General features: G+C 50.1%; 1 protein-coding gene across 3 annotated transcripts in view; it reads right to left on the reverse strand.

Annotated features, from left to right (window-relative positions):
* The window catches only part of DLG4 (discs large MAGUK scaffold protein 4), a 169447-nt gene that overhangs the window by 74612 nt on the left and 69857 nt on the right, over nt 1-24978 (reverse strand). For all 3 annotated transcript variants that reach the window (XM_073564932.1, XM_073564931.1, XM_073564933.1), the window contains 5 exons: nt 22816-22869; nt 22691-22741; nt 15036-15160; nt 14371-14540; nt 6144-6280 (listed from right to left, as the gene is read on the reverse strand). In XM_073564932.1, coding sequence (XP_073421033.1) covers nt 6144-6280; nt 14371-14540; nt 15036-15160; nt 22691-22741; nt 22816-22869 — 537 coding nt within the window. The remainder of the gene's footprint in view (nt 1-6143; nt 6281-14370; nt 14541-15035; nt 15161-22690; nt 22742-22815; nt 22870-24978) is intronic.

The following is a 24978-nucleotide window of genomic DNA, read 5'->3' on the forward strand; positions in this document are numbered from 1 at the left end:
TGGGGTTCAGTAACGTCAGCTGTTCCCCTGCTGTTTTGATGGCAATCTGTCCTGCTGCCTCCCAATTGACAGCACATCAGGCCTCAGCCTGCTAAGTGCTTGTCCTGGGCTCCAACATCGCCAGTTGCTGCTCATAACTGACTTTGGCACGGGTACTCCCTCCTGCCCAGCTTGGTTCCAGCCCTGCCTGCTGTTTCCGGGAAGTGTCAATGTCAGTTTGCCACCCCAAGTTGCCATGTCGTGTTGCGGTTGGGTTAGCCGAGGCTAGGGTGCCAGCAGTTTAGGTGCTTCCTATGTGGACTGCGGGTTCTGGTAAGAAAGGTTTGTTCCATAGTGCCAGTAGGACAAGCACCCCCTGTAGGACTGTGTGATTCGGTAACTGCGGCCAGCTTGCGGCATGCCAACTTTGCTTTTCAGGGGTAACTTCTGATACCCCTCCGGGTTCCAGCACCGTCAGCTGGTTCTCATCAGAGCCTTTGGCCTAGGTGCCTCCATCTCGGTATCCGAGTTCCAGCAACGTCTGCTGGTCCTTGGTAGTGCTTTGTAGCACAGGTACCTCCTGCTTAGTAACCGGGTTCCAGCACCGTCAGCTGGTCCTCGGTTGTGCCATTGGCTCTTATTCCTTCTGCTGCCCCTCCGGGTGCCAGCACTGTCAGCTGGTCCTCGCTATTTCCATTTGCTCTTGCAGCTTATGCTACCCCTCCGGGTTCCAGCACCGTCAGCTGGTTCTCGTCAGAGCCTTTGGCCTAGGTGCCTCCATCTCGGTATCCGAGTTCCGGCAACGTCTGCTGGTCCTTGGTAGTGCTTTGTAGCACAGGTACCTCCTGCTTAGTAACCGGGTTCCAGCACCGTCAGCTGGTCCTCGGTTGTGCCATTGGCTCTTATTCCTTCTGCTGCCCCTCCGGGTGCCAGCACTGTCAGCTGGTCCTCGCTATTTCCATTTGCTCTTGCAGCTTATGCTACCCCTCCGGGTTCCAGCACCGTCAGCTGGTTCTCGTCAGAGCCTTTGGCCTAGGTGCCTCCATCTCGGTATCCGAGTTCCGGCAACGTCTGCTGGTCCTTGGTAGTGCTTTGTAGCACAGGTACCTCCTGCTTAGTAACCGGGTTCCAGCACCGTCAGCTGGTCCTCGGTAGTGCCATTGGCTCTTGTTCCTTCTGCTGCCCCTCCGGGTGCCAGTACCGTCAGCTGGTTCAAGAGGACAAAGAACAGGAAGACAACCACCAAGATGCAGAACAACAAGAGAGAGAAGACAAAGAAGCATAAAAAAAACAAAGCAGAAGAACATTAAGCATAAGACTAATACTCTGAGCAAATGATATTATCTTATTTATAAGCAGAAGAAGACTAAGCAGTGTATGGGGGTGAGTCCGTTCCTCCTCGTGGTGCCCCTGGAAAAGGCCTGCTTCTGCAGGCCAAACTGAACGCGGACAAATCCTGTTGTAAATCTTTTGTGACAGGCAGAACGGAAGGTGTAAACTTCTAACTTTTCTAGATAACAACTACAGGAATGCCTGACACAAACAAGAATATGATGAAGAAGAATAGGAAGAAGATGAAGAAGCTGAATATGTAGAATAATAATTGTTGAATAAGAAGAATATGAAGAATGTAAGAAAAGGAAGAAGAAGAAGAAGAAGAAGAAGAAGAAGAAGAAGAAGAAGAAGAAGAAGAAGAAGAAGAAGAAGAAGAAGAAGAATGTAAAAAAAGGAAGTAGAAGAAGAAGAAGAAGAATGTAAAAAAAGGAATAAGAAGAAGAATGTAAAAAAAGGAAGTAGAAGAAGAAGAAGAAGAATGTAAAAAAAGGAAGTAGAAGAAGAAGAAGAAGAATGTAAAAAAAGGAAGTAGAAGAAGAAGACATACATGTCTGGCAAAATATAAATGAGGCTAACATAGTCAATATCTTTGTAACTCCTAACATCTTTAAAAAAAAAAGTTTAATTCCTGCTATTCCATTTGATTGGGCTAAACCTCTATGGCTTTAATGTCTCCTCCACCTCCCACAATACATTCTACATTATTCTTAGTTGTTTTTCTTCATGTAGAATTAACCTACAAGGAAAGAAAGGTTTTTTTTTAATTCCGATATTTTGGCCCCATTGACTTGCATTGGTTCCCGGTATCGGAATCGGCGATACCGATACTTTTTTTTAAGATCGGCCGATCCATTCCGATCCGATATTTTCAAGTATCGGCTGGTATCGCTCAACTCTATCGACAACAGCATCGACAGGTCGTGTGGGTTAATGGGAAACGTATGCAGGGACTAAGATTCCGGGGCAACTTTGACCCTTGTGAAGCCTCATCTCGTCAGGGACCAAGAGAAGACAGACTGGACAGTGGCAGTCCGTGTAGCAGGGGGAGCTTTACATCGACTACTCACTGCCAGGATTCACCTGAACTGGGGAGTCGGGGATGGCCTTGTTGAGGTCGGCTTGATGGAGGATTTGCCTGCAGACGTCTTGCTGGGAAATGACTTGGGGCCCATGTTGTCTGCATTCTCGGTGGCCCCTCTGGCTGAGACCTATCCTGTGACCACCCGGAGACAAGCTCGAGCTGCGGAGGCGGAATCACACTCAGAGGAGGCCCAGGTAAGACATCCCAGCCCTGCACGTATTCCCATAGCCAGACACATTTCTTGGGCCACCCCAGATTAATTTAAGAGGGAGTTACTTGAGGATCCTTCATTAGAGGGATATCGTGGGAAGGCACAGGAGGGGAGAGGAGTACTGGAAGGGGAACAGTTTGTATGGAAGCAGGGACTCCTCTACCGGATCACAGAGCAGCACCACACAGGGACGAGCCCCACTATAAAACAACAGCTGTTAGTTCCCAAGAAGTATAGGCAGGAGCTACTGCGAATCTCTCATGATATACCCTTGGCCGGGCACTTCGGCGTCAGTCGCACCAGGCATCGTCTGACACAAAACTTCTTTTGGCCGGGGGTAACCGATGATGTTCGTCAGTACTGCCAGACCTGTGACAGTTGTCAGCGCATTGGCAAGAGGGGGGATCAATGCAAGGCCAAATTATGCTCCCTCCCCATTGTGGAGGAACCAATTAGCCGAGTAGCGGTCGATCTGATAGGGCCGTTAGCCAAACCCAGTCCGTCCGGGAAAAAGTATATATTGACAGAGGTAGATTATGCCACACGGTATCCAGAGGCGGTTGCGTCACCTAACATACTGGCAGAGACGGTGGCGGCCGCCCTGCTCCAGGTGTTCTCACGGGTTGGATTTCCCCGGGAGATTATCTCGGACCAGGGTACCCAGTTTACAGCAGAGGTGACCAACCAACTGTGGAAGCTGTGCGGCGTAAAGTCCATTAGAAGCGCCCCGTACCACCCACAAACCAATGGGTTGTGTGAACGCTTTAACAGGACATTAAAACAGCTCATTGGGACTTTTACCAGGACCTACAGGGACTGGGAAAAATTCTTGCCACACCTCCTGTTTGCCTATCGGGAGGTGCCCCAAGAATCCGCGGGGTTCTCCCCGTTCGAGCTGGTATACGGGAGATGGGTAAGGGGACCCCTAGACTTAGTGCTGGAACACTGGGAAGGGGAGGGCCTCATAGAAGGGGTACCTATTGTACCCTATGTGCTGGAATTCCGGGACCGCCTACAGGAGCTGACTTAGGCTGTACGTGAGAACATGCAGGCGACCCAGCGGCGCCAGCGCATATGGTACGATCGGAGGGCCAGAGAGCGCACTTTGGAAATAGGACAGAAGGTCCTGGTGTTAGAGCCCACTAAGCAGAATAAGTTTCAAGCTGCATGGCAGGGGCCCTACCAGGTAGTGGGGAAAATAGCCAACACCACCTACAATGTCACCGATTGTGACGACCCCAGGGTTATCCGCATGTTCCACCTGAATATGCAGAAGCCCTACCGGGAGCGCCCTGAAGAGGTAGTGGCCATCTGTGCACCTGAAGCAGAGGATTTAGCCGGACTTCCCTTGCCGGATGTCTTAGGGGAAAGGACTCAGTCTAAAACATGGGACCAGGTACACTTGGGTGAAGACCTAGGCCCCCGGGAGAGACAGCAGGCGGAGGCGTTGTTGAGGCTGCGACAGGATGTTTTCAGAGAGACCGGGGTACACTCGCCTGGCACAACACAAGGTTGAGACCCAGGATCAAACCCCTTCCGCGTCCCTGAGTCTGTACGAGAGGGGATGCGACAAGAGATACAAGAGATGTTGCGTTTAGGGGTCATTGAAGAGTCAGATAGTCCCTGGGCATCCCCCGTAGTGTTAGTGCCCAATAAGGATGGGACTACACGGTTTTGTGTAGACTATCGTAAGCTCAATGAGAAAACCGTGACGGATGCATACCCCATGCCGCGTGTGGATGAGTTGTTAGACCGGCTGGCGGGGGCAAAGTATTTGACCACCATCGATCTATGCAAAGGCTATTGGCAGATTCCCCTTAGTCCGGACGCTATTCCCAAGTCGGCATTTGTCACCCCGTTCAGCTTATTCCAGTTTCGAGTTATGCCATTCGGGATGAAGAATGCCCCGGCGACCTTCCAAAGGCTGGCTGACCGGCTTCTGGATGGTCTCCAGGACTATGCTTGTGCCTACCTGGACGACATCGCCATCTACAGTGCGACATGGGAAGAGCATCTAAATCACCTAGAGACAGTATTGGACAGGATCCACCAGGCCGGAATCATCCTGAACCCAAACAAGTGTCACGTGGGCAAAGCAGAGGTTCAGTATTTAGGGCATTGGGTGGGAAGTGGGAAACAGCGACCAGAACCAGCCAAGATTGAGGCCATAGCCAAATGGCCCATCCCACGCACTAAAACCCAGGTCATGGCGTTTCTAGGGACAGCGGGGTATTACAGGAAATTCGTTCCCAATTACAGCAGCGTAGCCAAGCCCCTTACTGATTTGACCCGTAAGAACCAACCCCGCCAGGTAACCTGGACCTCAGAGTGTGAGGAAGCCTTCCGCCAACTAAAGGACGCCCTCACCAATACCCCTGTATTGGCCGCACCAGATCCAACTAAACATTTCCTGATTCACACAGACGCTTCTATGTTTGGATTGGGGGCAGTACTGAGCCAAGTCGGGCCGGACGGCCAAGAACACCCGGTAGCTTACCTGAGTCGGAAACTACTGCCCCGTGAAGTAAGCTATGTGGCCATCGAGAAGGAGTGCCTGGCGGTAGTATGGGCACTCAAGAAGTTGCAACCATACTTGTATGGACGACAGTATTCCCTCCTAACTGACCATATTCCCCTAGTCTGGCTTAATCGGGTCTCCGGAGACAACGCCAGATTGCTGCGGTGGAGTTTAGCCCTACAACCTCTGGACTTCACCTTCCACCACAGACCCGGCAAACAAAATGGTAACGCCGATGGACTAAGTCAACAAACGGAACTTGTACCAACCCCATAAACTTCGGTCATCCCCAAACCGATCCGTTGAGGATCAGACTGTGTATGCCGATCGCATCGCTGAAAAGGGGAGCCGTGTTACGTGTTACAGAACCACTCAGCACCCAGAATATGTTGTGCCGTTATATGGATGTATAATAGGTTCTATGTGAGATGCATGTCCCTAATGCATCAGTTCACAGGCTGCGCCCCTGGGCAGAGGGGACACGATATTCCCCTTTTGTCCGCCCTCCCCCACATTTGTAATTCCCACAGTAAACATTGGCAGGCTCCAGCCACCTGCGGCTTTTGTAATGCATGTCTGGCCTGACGCTTTTCTATTGGCCGGCCCTCTGTATCTGTATATTATATTCTGTGTCCTGTGAGTAAAGTGTTGTCAGACTGGAAATACATGGAGAAGCAGTGATCTTTTATATGCGCCCATGTAACCCAGGGATTCCAGCCAGCGTCATTCATTCAGACTCCAGCCAACGCAGAGCGGACCTCCGAAAACACGGGGTGGTACTGAAAGAGGTACCCCAGCTTGGTAGACCCCGTTACATTGTGTTTCCCCACTTCTACTCTTTTTTGCATTGTCGCGTATATTAATAAACTCTGTTTTTCATTATAAAAAAGAGTTGCATTGTTGCACATACCAATTTAAAATAAACTTTGTTTTTTATGGTAAATGGCTTTCTCTTCTCTCTGGGTTTTTACGGTCTTTACATAATGGTAAACACTGTGACACACATGACGTGATCTCACCGCAAGGATCTTATCTCCAATCTGCAGCCGCATGTCCTTGTGGGCAGCGCCACCCTCAATGATCTTGGTCACATATATACTATTATCACCAGGGATATGCTGATTACCAACACCACCAGCAATGCTAAATCCAAGACCTACGATAGTGAAAGAAGACCAAGATGACACAAAGATCAGAAATGTGAGAACAAAAAGTGGAACCAAAGAGGGATGTGGGAAGGAGGAGGACCAGAGAGAGATGTGAGAAGGAGGAGGACCAGAGAGAGAGAGGAAGAAGGACGAGGAGGACCAGAGAGAGATGTGAGAAGTAGGAGGAGGAGGACCAGAGAGAGATGTGGGAAGGAGGAGTAGGAGAAAGAGGAAGAAGGAGGAGGAGGACCAGAGAGAGAGGTGGGAAGGAGTAGGAGAAAGAGGACGAGCACCAGAGAGACAGAGTGGGGAAAAAAGAAGGAGACAGGGAACCAGAGAGAGAAGGGAAGGAGGAGGAGGACCAGAGAGAGAGGGTGTCAGGGATTTACTTGTCTATCCCAGTTTCCAGTTCCGGTTTGGAACTTGCAGCTCTCTGGCACCACCCTTACTCTCAGGTCAGTCAGGGAACTACACCTAGGATAAGTTGTCGCCAGAAAGGCTGCCTTGCCGTGTACTGGCTTTTGGGCACTCTGCAGTGAGGGCAGTATGTATAACCCCAGTCTCAGGCTGGAAATACACACATAAACCTCCATTCCGTCACTGCCAGGGTTTCCCAAATCCCCCAGAACACTTTTCTGCCACCAGCTCCTCGCTTGACATTAAAACCAATATTGGGTCAGGAGTCCACCCACAAGGTAGCATAATTTAGCGCGGAGGACGTGGCGGTTCGTTCTTAAAGCAAGGAAAACAAAACTAGTAGATATAGATTTTATAGATTTACTCCAGAAAATATAGGCAGCGTTTCTAAGAATACAGAAGATATTACAAATGAGACAAAATACTGTATATGCAGACAGCTAGAAATAAAAGGGATTAAAACAAGAACTTACACATCTCAGTCCCTGGTATGCCATATGGATGAGGGGGGAGGGGAACCTTCCCAGAACAAAGGGGTACAAATGCACAGCCTCCTGCAGCTGATTCCTCAGGCAAAAGACAGCTTCCTAATCGAGCATCCTAGATTTATACTTTTCCCCTGCAGACCTCACAGGGGGCTGAGCTAGAGGATGTACATCCCCTTTTAAAAAGTTCTTAAAAACGTCTATTTGTCATAATTCTGGGTGGTTTCTGGAGTCCACAGAAGCTACAAAACGCTGCTGTGAATAGCTCTAGTTATGCAGATTCCGGGAATATATTTGTCCTGATCCTATGAACATTCTGTGTCATTAAATTCGATCTAGAGTAGACAAAGAACCATGTGGGTCCTTGGCAGGAAGAACTGCTTCTAACCAGTCATAAGAAGTGGCCGTTGATGTGATTAAGGGAGGCGGGACGATGGGGGTAGAATTACACACAGGGAGACTGGGGGAAGGACTGCAGCACGAGAAGCTCAGTGCTACACTGCACAAACAAAATGGGGGAGGGGCAGCATATCCTTCACAAACTGAGGCGATGCAGCAGGAAGTTCTGGATAGGTGCTTCGGTTATTTATGCAATAACGCTTATTTTCCTGAGAGAGGGGAAGGAGAAGGATGACCAGAGAGGAAGGAGAACCAGAGAGAGATGGGAGAAGGAGGAAGAGAGATAGAGAATAGAAAGTGTGAAAGAGAGAGAGATAAATAATGAAAAAGAGAAGGAGGGCCAGAAAGAGAGAGGGGAAGGAGAAGGAAGAAAATAGAGAGTGGGAAAAAGGAGGAGGAGGAGGAGGACCAGAGAGACAGAGAGGGAAGGAGAAGGAAGACCAGAAAGAGAGAAGGGATGGAGAAAAAGGGGGAGAACCAGAAAGACAGATGGGATGGAGAAAAAGGGGGAGGACCAGAAAATAAGAGGGGAAGGAGAAAGAGGAGAACTAGAGAGAAAAAGAGGAAAGAGAAGGAGGATCAGAGAGAGAGAGGGGAAAGAGAAGGAAGACCAGAGGGAGGGAAAGGAGGAGGAAGACCAGCGAGAGGGGAAGGAAGTGAAGGCCAGAGAGAGGGGAAGGAGGAGGAAGACCAGCGAGAGGGGAAGGAGGAGGAAGACCATAGAGAGGGGAAGGAGGAGGAAGACCAGCGAGAGGGGAAGGAAGTGAAGGCCAGAGAGAGGGGAAGGAGGAGGAAGACCAGCGAGAGGGGAAGGAAGTGGAAGACCAGAGAGAGGGGAAGGAAGTGGAAGACCAGAGAGAGGGGAAGGAGGAGAAAGACCAGCGAGAGGGGAAGGAGGAGGAAGACCAGCGAGAGGGGAAGGAAGTGGAAGACCAGAGAGAGGGGAAGGAAGTGGAAGACCAGAGAGAGGGGAAGGAGGAGGAAGACCAGAGAGAGGGGAAGGAGGAGGAAGACCAGAGAGAGGGGAAAGAGAAGGAAGACCAGAGGGAGGGGAAGGAGGAGGAAGACCAGCGAGAGGGGAAGGAAGTGGAAGACCAGAGAGAGGGGAAGGAGGAGGAAGACCAGAGAGAGGGGAAGGAGGAGGAAGACCAGAGAGAGGGGAAAGAGAAGGAAGACCAGAGGGAGGGGAAGGAGGAGGAAGACCAGCGAGAGGGGAAGGAAGTGGAAGACCAGAGAGAGGGGAAGGAGGAGGAAGACCATAGAGAGGGGAAGGAGGAGGAAGACCAGCGAGAGGGGAAGGAAGTGGAAGACCAGAGAGAGGGGAAGAAAGTGGAAGACCAGAGAGAGGGGAAGGAAGTGGAAGACCAGAGAGAGGAGAAGGAGGAGAAAGACGAGAGAGAGAGGAGAAGGAGGAGAAAGACGAGAGAGAGAGGGGAAGGAGGAGAAAGACGAGAGAGAGAGGGGAAGGAGGAGAAAGACGAGAGAGAGAGGGGAAGGAGGAGAAAGACGAGAGAGAGAGGGGAAGGAGGAGAAAGACGAGAGAGAGAGGGGAAGGAGGAGAAAGATGAGAGAGAGAGGGGAAGGAGGGAAAGACGAGAGAGAGGGGAAGGAGGAGAAAGACGAGAGAGAGGGGAAGGAGGAGAAAGACGAGAGAGAGGGGAAGGAGGAGAAAGACGAGAGAGAGGGGAAGGAGGAGAAAGACGAGAGAGAGAGGGGAAGGAGGAGAAAGACGAGAGAGAGAGGGGAAGGAGGAGAAAGACAAGAGAGAGAGGGGAAGGAGGAGAAAGACGAGAGAGAGAGGGGAAGGAGGAGAAAGACGAGAGAGAGGGGAAGGAGGAGAAAGACGAGAGAGAGGGGAAGGAGGAGAAAGACGAGAGAGAGGGGAAGGAGGAGGAAGACCAGTCAGGGAGAGGAGATGGATTAGGAGGACCAAAGAGAGCGAAGAAGGAGGAGGAGGACCAGAAAGAGAGAGGAAAGAAGAATACCAAAAAGAGAAAAAGGAATGAGGAGGACCAGAGATAGAGGGAGAGAGAGAAAGAAAAAGAAAGAAAGAAAGAAAGAAAGAAAGAAAGAAAGAAAGAAAGAAAGAAAGAAAGAAAGAAAGAAAGAAAGAGGAAGGAGAGGAGTACCAAAGAGAGAAAAAGGAAAGAGGAGGACCAGGGCGAGAAGGAGGAAAAGTAGCAAAAAGAGAAAAAGGAAAGTGGAGGGTCCAGAGAGAAAGGGGAAGGAGAAAGAGGAGAAGGACCAGAAAGAGAGGGCGGGGGAGAGAGGGAGAGAGGAGAAGGAGGACCAGAGAGAGAAAGGAGGAGGAAGAAAAGGGAGATGAAGGAGAAGAGAGATGAAGGAGGAAAAGGACAAAGAAGAGAGGAAGGAGGAGGATGACGAGAGAGAGAGGAAAAAGGAGGATGACAATGAGAGGAAGGAAGAAGAGGACGACAAAAGAGAGGAAGGAGGAGGACGACAAGAAAGAGAGAATGGAGGAGGAGGACAAGAAAGAGAGAATGGAGGAGGAGGACAAGAGAGCGAGAGGGAGGGAGAAGAAATAGAACAGACGATAGTAGTCAGAGGAAGACTGGAGACAGAGAAAGGAGGAAAGGAGAGAGGACCAGAGACAGCAGAATGAGGAGAAGGAAAAGAAAAAGAGGAAGGTGGAGGACCAGAAATAGACAGAGGAAGGAGTACTAGATATAGGGAGGAAGTGGAGGACAGGAGATAATAGGCGGACCAGAGAGAGAATAGGGAGGATTGGAGACAGCAGAACGAGGAGAAGGACCAGAGAGAGAAAGAGGAGGAGGACCAAAAACCAAGGGAGGAAGAGGACCCAAGATAAAAAAAAAAAGAAGAAGAGAAGGCGGACAGGCAAAAGGGTAACAATGTTATGAACTTTTGACTTCCAGGCATAGAAACACATGCAGCTGCACACTCCGATCACGAGTGCGGGCGTCAGTGCCGGATAGTGAGGTGCAAGACTCGTGCGATTTTCTCGCAAGTGTGATCCCAGCCTAAACGAGAGACTTCCATCATTTTATAGACCACCATCTTGGCTAGCTCATCCATAAGTTTGACTTTCAGCTGTTTAGCATATGATTAGTTAGGCAGTTTCTCGTCAGGTCGCTGCGTTGTTGCTGTTTTGCTCCTGGTGGTGGAATAATCTTTTCTTCCTGAATGTTACATATCTCAGCCTGTTCTCACATTCCCTCATAGCTCCGTGTGTTATTAGGATGATTCCCCAGTAAAAGGTCATTGGTTCGAATCGAGGAGCCATCAATAAGAAGATTTCCCAAGAAAAGAGACACCGCATCATTCACCTCATCGACAGCAGTGTCTCAGCCAAGAAAATTGCCAAACTGCAATATGTGAGCGCCATGACAGCTGGAAGAATGTGAAATGAAGCCCATCCATCCATTCAGAAGCCAAGAGGTGGACGTCCAGGAAAAATATCAGAGTCAGTAAGTTGGCTCATCACAAGGACTATCAGTTCTGGAGACAAACACGGCCATGGAGGAGGCTCGTCTGCTTCATAATAGTGAGATCAGACGTCTATGCAAGCACCATGTGAAACATAAGTCTGGAATGGTGGCCCGAAAAAAGGTGAAGAAGCCTCAACTTCAATATTGTCATAAGAAGCGTTGGCTTGAGTTTGTGTGGGGAGGACTCCCAGACAGTGAATGGGCAGGTACCCAGGGGACCGCCATCAGGGTTACTGAGGGAACGATACTTGGGAGGACAGTAAAAGGAAAGACTTGACTGAAGTTGTCCGGGAAACAGGGGGCGGGGCAAGTTTAAAGGGAGCAGGGGGCGCGCTGATGTGGCAGTTGACAGAGAGCCGGACAACAGACAAGGAGCCGTGTGAGACAGAGAGGACCGAGGGAGCGGCAGTGTGTTGTGGAGAGACCGACAGGGCCCTGTGAAAGGAAAGCTGCGAACTCACCGACAAGTGAGACTTGAGAGCCGGTCACCGGCGGCCGCTCCCCTCATACGGTCGCATACAGTCGCCCCCGCTGTTTCCTGTTTTTTTGTGGTAAGTCCACGACCTCTACTGACCGCTGCGACGACAGACCATTCCTTTACAGCGGTCAGGACACTGCCCCCCGCCTTCTCCCTCAGCTGCGGCCCTGTCATCACTGGGCCCAGGAGGCGCCCCTTCGCTACAGGCGGCAGGTGAGGCCCCCGTCCGGTTTGCTAAGGGGCCCCAAGCAGAGGTTGGTGAACGGTTATATTTAGAGACTGCGTCATAACTCCGCGGTGGGACGAGAGCCGCAAGGAGACGCCTGTTGCGCCCCACCAGCATTGTTTCTTCAGGGCTTGTTGCGCCCCACCGGTATCATTTCTTCAGGGCCTGTTGCGCCCCACCGGCATCGTTTCTTCAGGGCCTGTTGCGCCCCACCGGCATCGTTTCTTCAGGGCCTGGTGCGCCCCACCGGCATCGTTTCTTCAGGGCCTGGTGCGCCCCACCGGCATAGTTTCTTCAGGGCCTGTTGCGCCCCACCGGCATAGTTTCTTCAGGGCCTGTTGCGCCCCACCGGCATAGTTTCTTCAGGGTCTGTTGCGCCCCACCGGCATAGTTTCTTCAGGGCCTGTTGCGCCCCACCGGCATCGTCTCTTCAGGGCCTGTTGCTCCCCACCGGCCCAGTTTCATCAGGGCCTGGTGTGCCCCACCGGCATCGTCTCTTCAGGGCCTGTTGCGCCCCACCGGTACCATTCCTTCAGGGCCTGTTGCGCCCCACCGGTATCGTCTCTTCAGGGCCTGTCGAGCCTAGTTCCGTCCCGGAATATCGAGGCGTCAAGGCAGCCGCATCAGCGACCCCTACGCGGCCACGCTTGTGATCCTAACAGACCCCCTGGAAGGATAAGTTTAATATAGGAGATAAGGACCCGTAGTTTGGTCATACATGGCCTATAGCACCCGGGCAAACTGGGTTAATCGCATTACAATAAGGAAGTGTTGTTAGGATTGTTGAGTCCCTGCGTGGACTAGTTTGTCGTTAACACTTTTGGTTTGCTCAATATAGCCCCAGCAGCTACAGTTTATAAAAGTTTAATCCACAAACCACACCCAGTCTTGTGTCTCGTCACTGCATCCTGCTGAACCCTACATTTGCAGAAAAAGTATGAAAAGTGAACAGCAGAAGATTGTAAACGTGTGATCTGTAGCGATGAGACGAAAGCCAATAGACGGCTCTGACGGATGTAAATGGGTTTGGAAGAAACATTGAAAAAAGGGGCTAAGGGATCGAGAAATTGAAGGAACGGTCAAGTTCAATGGAGGAAGCCTGACGATACAGGATTGATTCACTGCGTTGGTGTTGGACACTTGACCAGCATCGATGGTATCCTACAAGATGAGTACTGTGTACTGAGTACTCGAGTACTGTGGGTATGCAAAGGACAACAGTGTTTCAGCACAAAGATCCAAGCATACATTGAGACTGGCGAAGTAATGGGTCAACAAAAAATAAGTAGGGGTGCTGGATTGTCCCCACAGTCCCCAGACCTCAAATCAATCGAAGACTTGTGGGTAGAGTTGAAGAAAAAGCTGTAAGCCGACCCAAGTGAGGAGACCAATGTGCACTAACTGTGGGAACGTGTAGAAGAGACCTGAGATCAGATTTTGGTCGAGACATGCTTTAATCTGATCTAGAGCAGAAGGATTCAGGCCGTGGGGAAAGCCAAAGGGGAATTAATAAATACTAAAAAAAAAAATTAAAATTTAGGAGCAAATCAGTAAAAATGCAGCGACATGATGAGAATCTGCATAACTAATCATAGGATGCTAAAATAGTTGCAATTCAAAATTATGTACAAGATAAACAAGATGATTGTCTAGAAAACGATGGTCGTCTCACGCTCAAAGCAGTACTGGATGGTGAGATTAGTGTATAAGGCCAAGGAATGTAGATGGAGAAAGGAGGACTGGAGTAAGACACAAAAAGACAGGAGATAGACGGAGGAGCAGGACCTGAGATGGGAGGAGTTATATTGGAGAGAGAAGAAGGAAAAGGACCTGGAAGAGAAGGAGGATCATGGACAGAGGAAGGAGAAGGACCAAGTCTAGAAGAAGGAACAGGACTGGAGATCGAGAAGGAGAGCAGTCAAGAGAAATAGGACCAGACAGAGAAGTAGGACCAGAGAGAGAAGAACAGGTGAAAGAAGGAGAAGGATCAGAAAGAGTAGAAGGAAGGAAGAGGTATAGAGAGAAGGAGATAAAATAAGTAAATGTGGGAGATCGAGGAATGAGGAGAATGGGAGACAGAAGAAGGAGGAGGACCTTAGAGAGAAAAGGAGAACTGGACAGAGATGAAAAGGAGGATCAGAGAAAGAAGAAAGACTGAAGAGAGAAAAAAAAGACCATAGAAAGAAGTAGGAGAACGACAGGAAATAGAAGTAGGAGAAGGACCAGAGAGAGAGGAAGGAGGCAAACCCAAGTTAGAAGAAAAGGAAGCTCAGAGAGAGGAGGATGAACAGGACCAGTGTGAAGAGGATTGGAGAGAGAAGTAGGAGGACAAGAGATAGAGTAAGGAGCTGAACGAGAGAGAAGGAGGAGGACCGGAGAGAAAAGGAGTAAGTGGACCTAAGAGAGAAGGAGGAGGAGGGCCAGAAAAAGAAATAAGAGTATAAGAGAGAGGAGTGTAATTACCATGGGAGAGTCTTGTAAAGAGGATACGGGTACGTGGACAGAGGAGACAGGAGTGTAGATAATATGGTATCATACTGTGAAGAGGACACTGGTATGTGGACAGAGGAGGCAACGCAAAGAGTGGATGGCGGCAATTGGTTGTTGCATTTTCTTACTTTACCTTTTGGACCTTTAATCAGTTTGATCTCAATGATTTTCTCAGACGCGGGTTTCCTACGCATCACATACAGTCGGACGATGGACCCAGCATCCTTCAAAGCCTCCACCGCAGTGCTGTGCGTCACCTCTCGTACATCCACCTCATTCACAAATAGGATACTGTCATTCACCCTGTGGGTCGAGAGTGGTGGAAGTCAAGGGGGGTTGGCAAAGAATGGGAAGAAAATAATGAGGAAGCAGTGGAAAAGAGAAGGATCAGATCAAAATGACAGGTAATCAGCGGAAGGTTAAACTTTTAGTTCATGCTTTCCTCTCTTTAAGAATAGCTTAAGGTCTACACCAGTTAGGTCAATACGCAAAGAATTTCCTGATGAAATGCTGGATCATGTGGCCAGGCTGGAGGTATCTGAAGTGACAAAACCACAAGGAGTGATGGTAGCATGTGCCCACTATGGGGACAACCTCATGTAATGCTGCCAGCTCCATCACTGATGCATTGGGACCACGTGGCAGTATAGATGGCAGGGACACTCACTGGTGGACTACTGACATTTGCCTCAACTCTCTAAGGGAGATGATAGAGAGCTATTAAAACCCCCTCTACCTACAGAGACACCCACCCAATACTATGAATGACACACTCAGGATCAGTGGCACAGCACCCACCTGAGCCGTCCATCCTGAGCAGCTGCTCCACCCGGAATGATCTTGGTAATGAAAATGCTGGGGTCATCTCCTACATGTGGGTTATCAGTTCCTCCTGCGATACTAAACCCCAACCCTGAGTTACCCTGGAAAAGAGAGAAGTGTTTTAAAAGAGAAAGGTGGCAAACCCAAGATGTAACTTCAACTGAACAGCTAAGATAAAAAAATGAGCAGTGAGAGAACAAACCTGAACAGTGAAGACTAAAATATGGACAACGAGGACACAAACCTGGACGAGGACACAAACCTGAACAGTGAGGACTAAAATATGGACAACGAGGACACAAACCTGGACGAGGACAGAAATCTGGATGAGGACACAAACCTGAACACTGAAAATAGAAACTTAAGCAACGAGGAACAGTGGATGGACAGAAGAAGGGCAAGCATAACATACTTAAACGCACAGTGACAGCACATGTTGAACATCAGGTCAGGAGAAAGATCAGGATAGCGAGCCTGCCAGTGAAGTCTGAAGGGGCTGATGCCATATCCTTTATTGAAAACTGGTTGAAAGATCTGCTGAGTGCAGAGGTCTTCTCTCAGTCGAGAGAGCACATAGAGGTCCCAAACGACCAGGCCCTCCTAGGCCATTATTGGCCTGGCTATTGCATTGCCTTGATAGATATTCCATACTCAGGGTACCCACCTGAAGGGTGAAATGCTGTACAATAACCATCAGGTCTCTTATTACTGACCTACAAGGCCATCTATAACCTGTCTCCTCCATATATCTCTGAACTAATCTCCCGATATCTTCCCTCACGTAATCTCCGATCCTCCCAAGACCTCCTTCTTTCCTCCACACTTATTCGTTCCTCACCCAACCGCCTCCAAGACTTCTCCCGAATAGCCCATCCTCTGGAATTCTTTGCCCCAACACGTCCGGCTATCAACCACACTAGGATCCTTCAGACGGAACCTGAAAACCCACCTCTTCAGGAAACCCTACAGCCTGCCTCCTCAACACTACCGGAGCTACCGCCTCACCATCACCAGAGCTACCGCCTCATCATCACCAGAGCAACCGCCTCACCATCACCAGAGCAACCGCCTCACCATCACTGGAGCTGCTGCAACCCCCCAACCTACCGTCTCCTTCCCCACCATCCTGTAGAATGTAAGCCCGAAAGGGCAGGGTCCTCTCTCCCCTCTGTATCAGTCTGTCATTGTTAGCTGTAAGTGATATCTGTATTTTGATGTAACCCCTTCTCATGTACAGCACCATGGAACCAACAGTGCTTTATAAATAAATAATAATTATTATTATTAGTGGCATTTCTCAGTTGGTGTCTGAAAACAAAGTTCACAATTTGCTGACGTCCATGCCAAGTTCGGGGAGTAGGGGTAGAAATACTCCAGAGCAGTGGATGGGAGATCTACATATTTCTTCACATCTCCTGCCGTCCACTGAAGTGGGATGAAGCAGCTCTTCCTACTCAACAGGAGAATGACTGAGGGGAGAAACTCCTACCATTCTGGCCTCTATACCTATGGCTGTGTGGCCTCTTGGCCATTATATAAAGCTCCAGTGGAGGCAATGACCAAATCCCATTTGCATTAACCCTTATTGACCCTTTTTTCTAGGGTCACATGTTGGGGACGTCCAGTATATAGTTGTTCTTCGGCTTTGCTGACTGACGGTAGTTCTTCAAGGAGCGATCCTGGTGGAGGCCTATGGACAGGGTCCAGCAGGAATAACGTGCTCTTCCTTGTTACTTGTTGGTGGACGATGGTTTTCTGAATGGAATGAGGTCTTCCTTGTGTGTATGGCGACTACATTGGCCTCTGGTCCACTCCCAATCTTCCTCGTTTTCTTCACTCATACTGTGGTGGTGTCCGGTTCACATACTTTTTCAATGCTTTGAGATGAGGCCTCCTGGAGCCCAGATGTGAAAAGTCTTAATCATACATGTAAAAGCCATTGTGACAAGAATCAAGGACCACATATCACGTACGTACAGGAGACGGACCTCGAGAAGATGCAAGGAAGAGGCTGTATTGCCATCACCCAACACATTCTTACAGTTGGCGGGGGTTCTCTGTTCTAGGGGCTAAATTGCTGCCACTTGAAGTTACGCAGGTCGCATGTGACCATTTAGGAAGTTGTGTCAACACATGGCATGTTAGGTAACTTTACTAGTTAACATTTACATGCCCCCCACCTTTAACTTGATATCTTTGGAATTGATCTTGAAAAGGTTGCATAATTTCCAGTTACCCCTATATTATGATAGGGAGACATTAATGCTGACGCTGAGGCCATTAGAGAACACCGTACAAGGTGGCCCAGATGCGGCTTCTCTACAACCAAATGTCTGGTGTTCCTCAATTACCAGAACCGTGGCGGTGGAAGCTGGCGGTGGAAGCTTTAGCTGATTTCTTGTTACTCAACTGAACGCAAGAACTTTCCTGGCAGGATCTGGCTGATGCGCCTATCAATTATAGACCCATGGAAGTTCCACGGAGCAGACAGACAATAGACGTGTAACAGGTGTGAGACACGGAGCAGACAGACAATAGACGTGTAACAGGTGTGAGACACGGAGCAGACAGACAATAGACGTGTAACAGGTGTGAGACACGGAGCAGACAGACAATAGACGTGTAACAGGTGTGAGACACGGAGCAGACACACAATAGACATGTGACAGGTGTGAGACAAGGAGCAGAGAGACCATAGACATGTGACAGGTGTGAGACACGGAGCAGACAGACCATAGACATGTGACAGGTGTGAGACATGGAGCAGACAGACCATAGACATGTGACAGGTGTGAGACACGGAGCAGACAGACAATAGACGTGTGACAGGTGTGAGACACGGAGCAGACAGACAATAGACATGTGACAGGTGTGAGACCCGGAGCAGACAGACAATAGACGTGTGACAGGTGTGAGACACGGAGCAGACAGACAATAGACGTGTGACAGGTGTGAGACACGGAGCAGACAGACAGTAGACATGTGACAGGTGTGAGACACGGAGCAGACAGACAATAGACATGTGACAGGTGTGAGACACGGAGCAGACAGACAATAGACGTGTGACAGGTGTGAGACACGGAGCAGACAGACAATAGACATGTGACAGGTGTGAGACACGGTGCAGACAGACAATAGACATGTGACAGGTGTGAGACACGGAGCAGACAGACAATAGACATGTGACAGGTGTGAGACACGGAGCAGACAGACAATAGACGTGTGACAGGTGTGAGACACGGAGCAGACAGACAATAGACGTGTGACAGGTGTGAGACACGGAGCAGACAGACAATAGACGTGTGACAGGTGTGAGACACGGAGCAGACAGACAATAGACATGTGACAGGTGTGAGACACGGAGCAGACAGACAATAGACGTGTGACAGGTGTGAGACACGGAGCAGACAGACAATAGACGTGTGACAGGTGTGAGACACGGAGCAGACAGACAGTAGACATGTGACAGGTGTGAGACACGGAGCAGACAGACAATAGACGTGTGACAGGTGTGAGACACGGAGCAGACAGACAATAGACATGTGACAGGTGTGAGACACGGAGCAGACAGACAGTAGACATGTGACAGGTGTGAGACACGGAGCAGACAGACAATAGACGTGTGACAGGTGTGAGACACGGAGCAGAGAGACAATAGACATGTGACAGATGTGAGACACGGTGCAGACAGACAATAGACATGTGACAGGTGTGAGACACGGTGCAGACAGACAACAGACGTGTGACAGGTGTGAGACACGGAGCAGAGAGACAATAGACATGTGACAGATGTGAGACACGGTGCAGACAGACAATAGACATGTGACAGGTGTGAGACACGGAGCAGACAGACAATAGACATGTGACAGGTGTGAGACACGGAGCAGACAGACCATAGACATGTGACAGGTGTGAGACACGGAGCAGACAGACAATAGACGTGTGACAGGTGTGAGACACGGAGCAGAGAGACAATAGACATGTGACAGGTGTGAGACACGGAGCAGAGAGACAATAGACATGTGACAGATGTGAGACACGGTGCAGACAGACAATAGACATGTGACAGGTGTGAGACAAGGAGCAGACAGACAACAGACGTGTGACAGGTGTGAGACACGGAGCAGACAGACAATAGACATGTGACAGGTGTGAGACACGGAGCAGACAGACAATAGACATGTGACAGGTGTGAGACACGGAGCAGACAGACAACAGACGTGTGACAGGTGTGAGACACGGAGCAGACAGACAATAGACATGTGACAGGTGTGAGACACGGAGCAGACAGACAATAGACGTGTGACAGGTGTGAGACACGGAGCAGACAGACAATAGACATGTGACAGGTGTGAGACACGGAGCAGACAGACAATAGACATGTGACAGGTGTGAGACACGGAGCAGACAGACAATAGACATGTGACAGGTGTGAGACACGGAGCAGACAGACAATAGACATGTGACAGGTGTGAGACACGGAGCAGAGAGACAATAGACATGTGACAGATGTGATACACGGAGCAGACAGACAATAGACGTGTGACAGGTGTGAGACACGGAGCAGACAGACAATAGACGTGTGACAGGTGTGAGACACGGAGCAGACAGACAATAGACATGTGACAGGTGTGAGACACGGAGCAGACACACAATAGACATGTGACAGGTGTGAGACACGGAGCAGAGAGACAATAGACATGTGACAGGTGTGAGACACGGAGCAGAGAGACAATAGACATGTGACAGGTGTGAGACACGGAGCAGACAGACAACAGACGTGTGACAGGTGTGAGACACGGAGCAGACAGACAATAGACATGTGACAGGTGTGAGACACGGAGCAGACAGACAATAGACGTGTGACAGGTGTGAGACACGGAGCAGACAGACAATAGACATGTGACAGGTGTGAGACACGGAGCAGACAGACAATAGACATGTGACAGGTGTGAGACACGGAGCAGACAGACAATAGACATGTGACAGGTGTGAGACACGGAGCAGACAGACAATAGACATGTGACAGGTGTGAGACACGGAGCAGACAGACAATAGACATGTGACAGGTGTGAGACACGGAGCAGACACACAATAGACATGTGACAGGTGTGAGACACGGAGCAGAGAGACAATAGACGTGTGACAGGTGTGAGACACGGAGCAGACAGACAATAGACGTGTGACAGGTGTGAGACACGGAGCAGACAGACAATAGACATGTGACAGGTGTGAGACACGGAGCAGACACACAATAGACATGTGACAGGTGTGAGACACGGAGCAGACAGACAATAGATGTGTGACAGGTGTGAGACACGGAGCAGACAGACAATAGACATGTGACAGGTGTGAGACACGGAGCAGAGAGACAATAGACATGTGACAGGTGTGAGACACGGAGCAGACAGACAACAGACGTGTGACAGGTGTGAGACACGGAGCAGAGAGACAATAGACATGTGACAGGTGTGAGACACGGAGCAGACACACAATAGACATGTGACAGGTGTGAGACACGGAGCAGAGAGACAATAGACGTGTGACAGGTGAGAGACACGGAGCAGACAGACAACAGACATGTGACAGGTGTGAGACACGGAGCAGACAGACAATAGACATGTGACAGGTGTGAGACACGGAGCAGACAGACAATAGATGTGTGACAGGTGTGAGACACGGAGCAGACAGACAATAGACATGTGACAGGTGTGAGACACGGAGCAGAGAGACAATAGACATGTGACAGGTGTGAGACACGGAGCAGACAGACAACAGACGTGTGACAGGTGTGAGACACGGAGCAGAGAGACAATAGACGTGTGACAGGTGTGAGACACGGAGCAGACAGACAATAGACATGTGACAGGTGTGAGACACGGAGCAGACAGACAACAGACGTGTGACAGGTGTGAGACACGGAGCAGACAGACAATAGACATGTGACAGGTGTGAGACACGGAGCAGACAGACAACAGACGTGTGACAGGTGTGAGACACGGAGCAGAGAGACAATAGACATGTGACAGGTGTGAGACACGGAGCAGAGAGACAATAGACGTGTGACAGGTGTGAGACACGGAGCAGAGAGACAATAGACATGTGACAGGTGTGAGACACGGAGCAGAGAGACAATAGACATGTGACAGGTGTGAGACACGGAGCAGACAGACAATAGACGTGTGACAGGTGTGAGACACGGAGCAGAGAGACAATAGACATGTGACAGGTGTGAGACACGGAGCAGAGAGACAATAGACGTGTGACAGGTGTGAGACACGGAGCAGAGAGACAATAGACATGTGACAGGTGTGAGACACGGAGCAGAGAGACAATAGACATGTGACAGGTGTGAGACAAGGAGCAGACAGACAATAGACATGTGACAGGTGTGAGACACGGAGCAGACAGACAACAGACGTGTGACAGGTGTGAGACACGGAGCAGAGAGACAATAGACATGTGACAGGTGAGAGACACGGAGCAGACAGACAACAGACGTGTGACAGGTGTGAGACACGGAGCAGACAGACAACAGACGTGTGACAGGTGTGAGACACGGAGCAGAGAGACAATAGACATGTGACAGGTGTGAGACACGGAGCAGACAGACAACAGACATGTGACAGGTGTGAGACACGGAGCAGACAGACAATAGACATGTGACAGGTGTGAGACACGGAGCAGACAGACAATAGACATGTGACAGGTGTGAGACACGGAGCAGACAGACAATAGACGTGTGACAGGTGTGAGACACGGAGCAGACAGACAATAGACATGTGACAGGTGTGAGACACGGAGCAGACAGACAATAGACATGTGACAGGTGTGAGACACGGAGCAGACAGACAATAGACGTGTGACAGGTGTGAGACACGGAGCAGACAGACAATAGACATGTGACAGGTGTGAGACACGGAGCAGACAGACAATAGACATGTGACAGGTGTGAGACACGGAGCAGACAGACAATAGACATGTGACAGGTGTGAGACACGGAGCAGACAGACAATAGACATGTGACAGGTGTGATACACGGAGTAGACAGACAATAGACATGTGACAGGTGTGAGACACGGAGCAGACAGACAATAGACATGTGACAGGTGTGAGACACGGAGCAGACAGACAATAGACATGTGACAGGTGTGATACACGGAGTAGACAGACAATAGACATGTGACAGGTGTGAGACACGGAGCAGAGAGACAATAGACATGTGACAGGTGTGATACACGGAGCAGACAGACAATAGACATGTGACAGGTGTGAGACACGGAGCAGACAGACAATAGACATGTGACAGGTGTGATACACGGAGCAGACAGACAATAGACATGTGACAGGTGTGAGACACGGAGCAGACAGACAATAGACATGTGACAGGTGTGAGACACGGAGTAGACACACAATAGACGTGTGACAGGTGTGAGACACGGAGCAGACAGACAATAGACATGTGACAGGTGAGAGACACGGAGCAGAGAGACAATAGACATGTGACAGGTGTGAGACACGGAGCAGACAGACAATAGACATGTGACAGGTGTGAGACACGGAGCAGACAGACAATAGACATGTGACAGGTGTGATACACGGAGTAGACAGGCTGATGAAGGTTCTCATACTCTCTCCAGCGTGATCTCTTCATATTCCATTTCTGCCTCGGTCCCGTTGACCTAGAAGAGGAATGACCATCGTTAGTGGAGCATTTCCGGGGGCTCGGTGAAGGCCGCAGGGCACAAGCACTTACATAGGCAGGAGCTTCTAGGGTGTCAGTGTTGACGATGACGGGCGGAGAGCTGGCCTGAAAGACAAGAAACAATTCAGATTAGTCCATACGTCACACCATGAGGAGGTCGCGCCTGGACCACTCTTCACTCTGTGGCCCTTTATGGGGACGGTCATGTGACCCGATATCTAGCACTGCACACATCATGATTTCTAAGCAGAAGAAAAACAGAAAATCAAATCTAAAGGCAAAAAACAAAAACAAAGAAAAGTGAAGGCATCATGGAGGCTCAAACTAAGTAATTGGGGAAACTCAAGTCCTGAGCGAAGCAGGAAAGTGCCCTGAAGAATATGGAAGAGACTCGTCCTCCAAAGTGACAACCACTCGGATAATTCTGATATACAGCCACCTAAGAAACAGGGACCCAAAAGGAAAGACCCCCGACTACAAGACATGTGCAAAACTCAGACAATACTCACAACCACAACCCAGGAGAAGTACGGCCTGGAACCCAGTCATAGAGGAGACCACAGAGGCAGTACAGTCTGGATCACAGTCATAGAGGAGACCTCAGAGGCAGTACGGCCTGAATCACAGTCATAGAGGAGACCCCATGGGCAGTACAGTCTGGATCACAGTCATAGAGGAGATCACAGGGGCAGTACAGTCTGGATCACAGTCATAGAGGAGACCTCAGAGGCAGTACAGTCTGGATCACAGTCATAGAGGAGACCCCAGAGGCAGTACAGTCTGGATCACAGTCATAGAGGAGACCTCAGAGGCAGTACAGTCTGGATCACAGTCATAGAGGAGACCTCAGAGGCAGTACAGTCTGGATCACAGTCATAGAGGAGACCACAGAGGCAGTACAGTCTGGATCACAGTCATAGAGGAGACCCCAGGGGCAGTACGGCCTGGATCACAGTCATAGAGGAGACCACAGAGGCAGTATAGTCTGGATCACAGTCATAGAGGAGACCCCATGGGCAGTACAGCCTGGATCACAGTCAGAGGAGACCCCAGGAGAAGTACGGCCTGAATCACAGTCATAGAGGAGACCACAGAGGCAGTATAGCCTGGATCACAGTCATACAGGAGACCCCAGGGGCAGTATAGCCTGAATCACAGTCATAGAAGAGACCACAGGGGCAGTATAGCCTGGATCACAGTCATAGAGGAGACCACAGGGGCAGCATAGCCTGGATCACAGTCATAGAGGAGACCACAGAGGCAGTATAGTCTGGATCGCAGTCATAGAGGAGACCCCAGGGGCAGTATAGCCTGAATCACAGTCATAGAGGAGACCCCAGTGGCAGTACAGTCTAGATCACAGTCATAGAGGAGACCCCAGGGGCAGTACAGTCTGGATCACAGTCATAGAGGAGATCACAGGGGCAGTACAGTCTGGATCACAGTCATAGAGGAGACCACAGGGGCAGCATAGCCTGGATCACAGTCATAGAGGAGACCCCAGGAGAAGTACGGCCTGAATCACAGTCATAGAGGAGACCCCAGGAGAAGTACGGCCTGAATTACAGTCATAGAGGAGACCCCAGGGGCAGTATAGTCTGGATCACAGTCATAGAGGAGACCCCAGGGGCAGTACAGTCTAGATCACAGTCATAGAGGAGACCCCAGGAGAAGTATGGCCTGAATTACAGTCATAGAGGAGACCCCAGGGGCAGTACAGTCTGGATCACAGTCATAGAGGAGACCCCATGGGCAGTACAGCCTGGATCACAGTCAGAGGAGACCCCAGGAGAAGTACGGCCTGAATCACAGTCATAGAGGAGACCACAGAGGCAGTATACCCTGGATCACAGTCATACAGAAGACCCCAGGGGCAGTATAGCCTGAATCACAGTCATAGAGGAGACCACAGGGGCAGTATAGCCTGGATCACAGTCATAGAGGAGACCACAGGGGCAGCATAGCCTGGATCACAGTCATAGAGGAGACCCCAGGGGCAGTATAGCCTGAATCACAGTCATAGAGGAGACCCCAGGGGCAGTACAGTCTAGATCACAGTCATAGAGGAGACCCCAGGGGCAGTACAGTCTGGATCACAGTCATAGAGGAGACCACAGAGGCAGTACAGTCTGGATCACAGTCATAGAGGAGACCCCAGGGGCAGTACAGTCTGGATCACAGTCATAGAGGAGACCCCAGGGGCAGTACAGTCTG

Source organism: Dendrobates tinctorius, unplaced genomic scaffold, assembly GCF_039654945.1.
Source record: "Dendrobates tinctorius isolate UK_male_01 unplaced genomic scaffold, ASM3965494v1 ptg000502l, whole genome shotgun sequence".
Taxonomy (NCBI): Eukaryota; Metazoa; Chordata; class Amphibia; order Anura; family Dendrobatidae; genus Dendrobates; species Dendrobates tinctorius.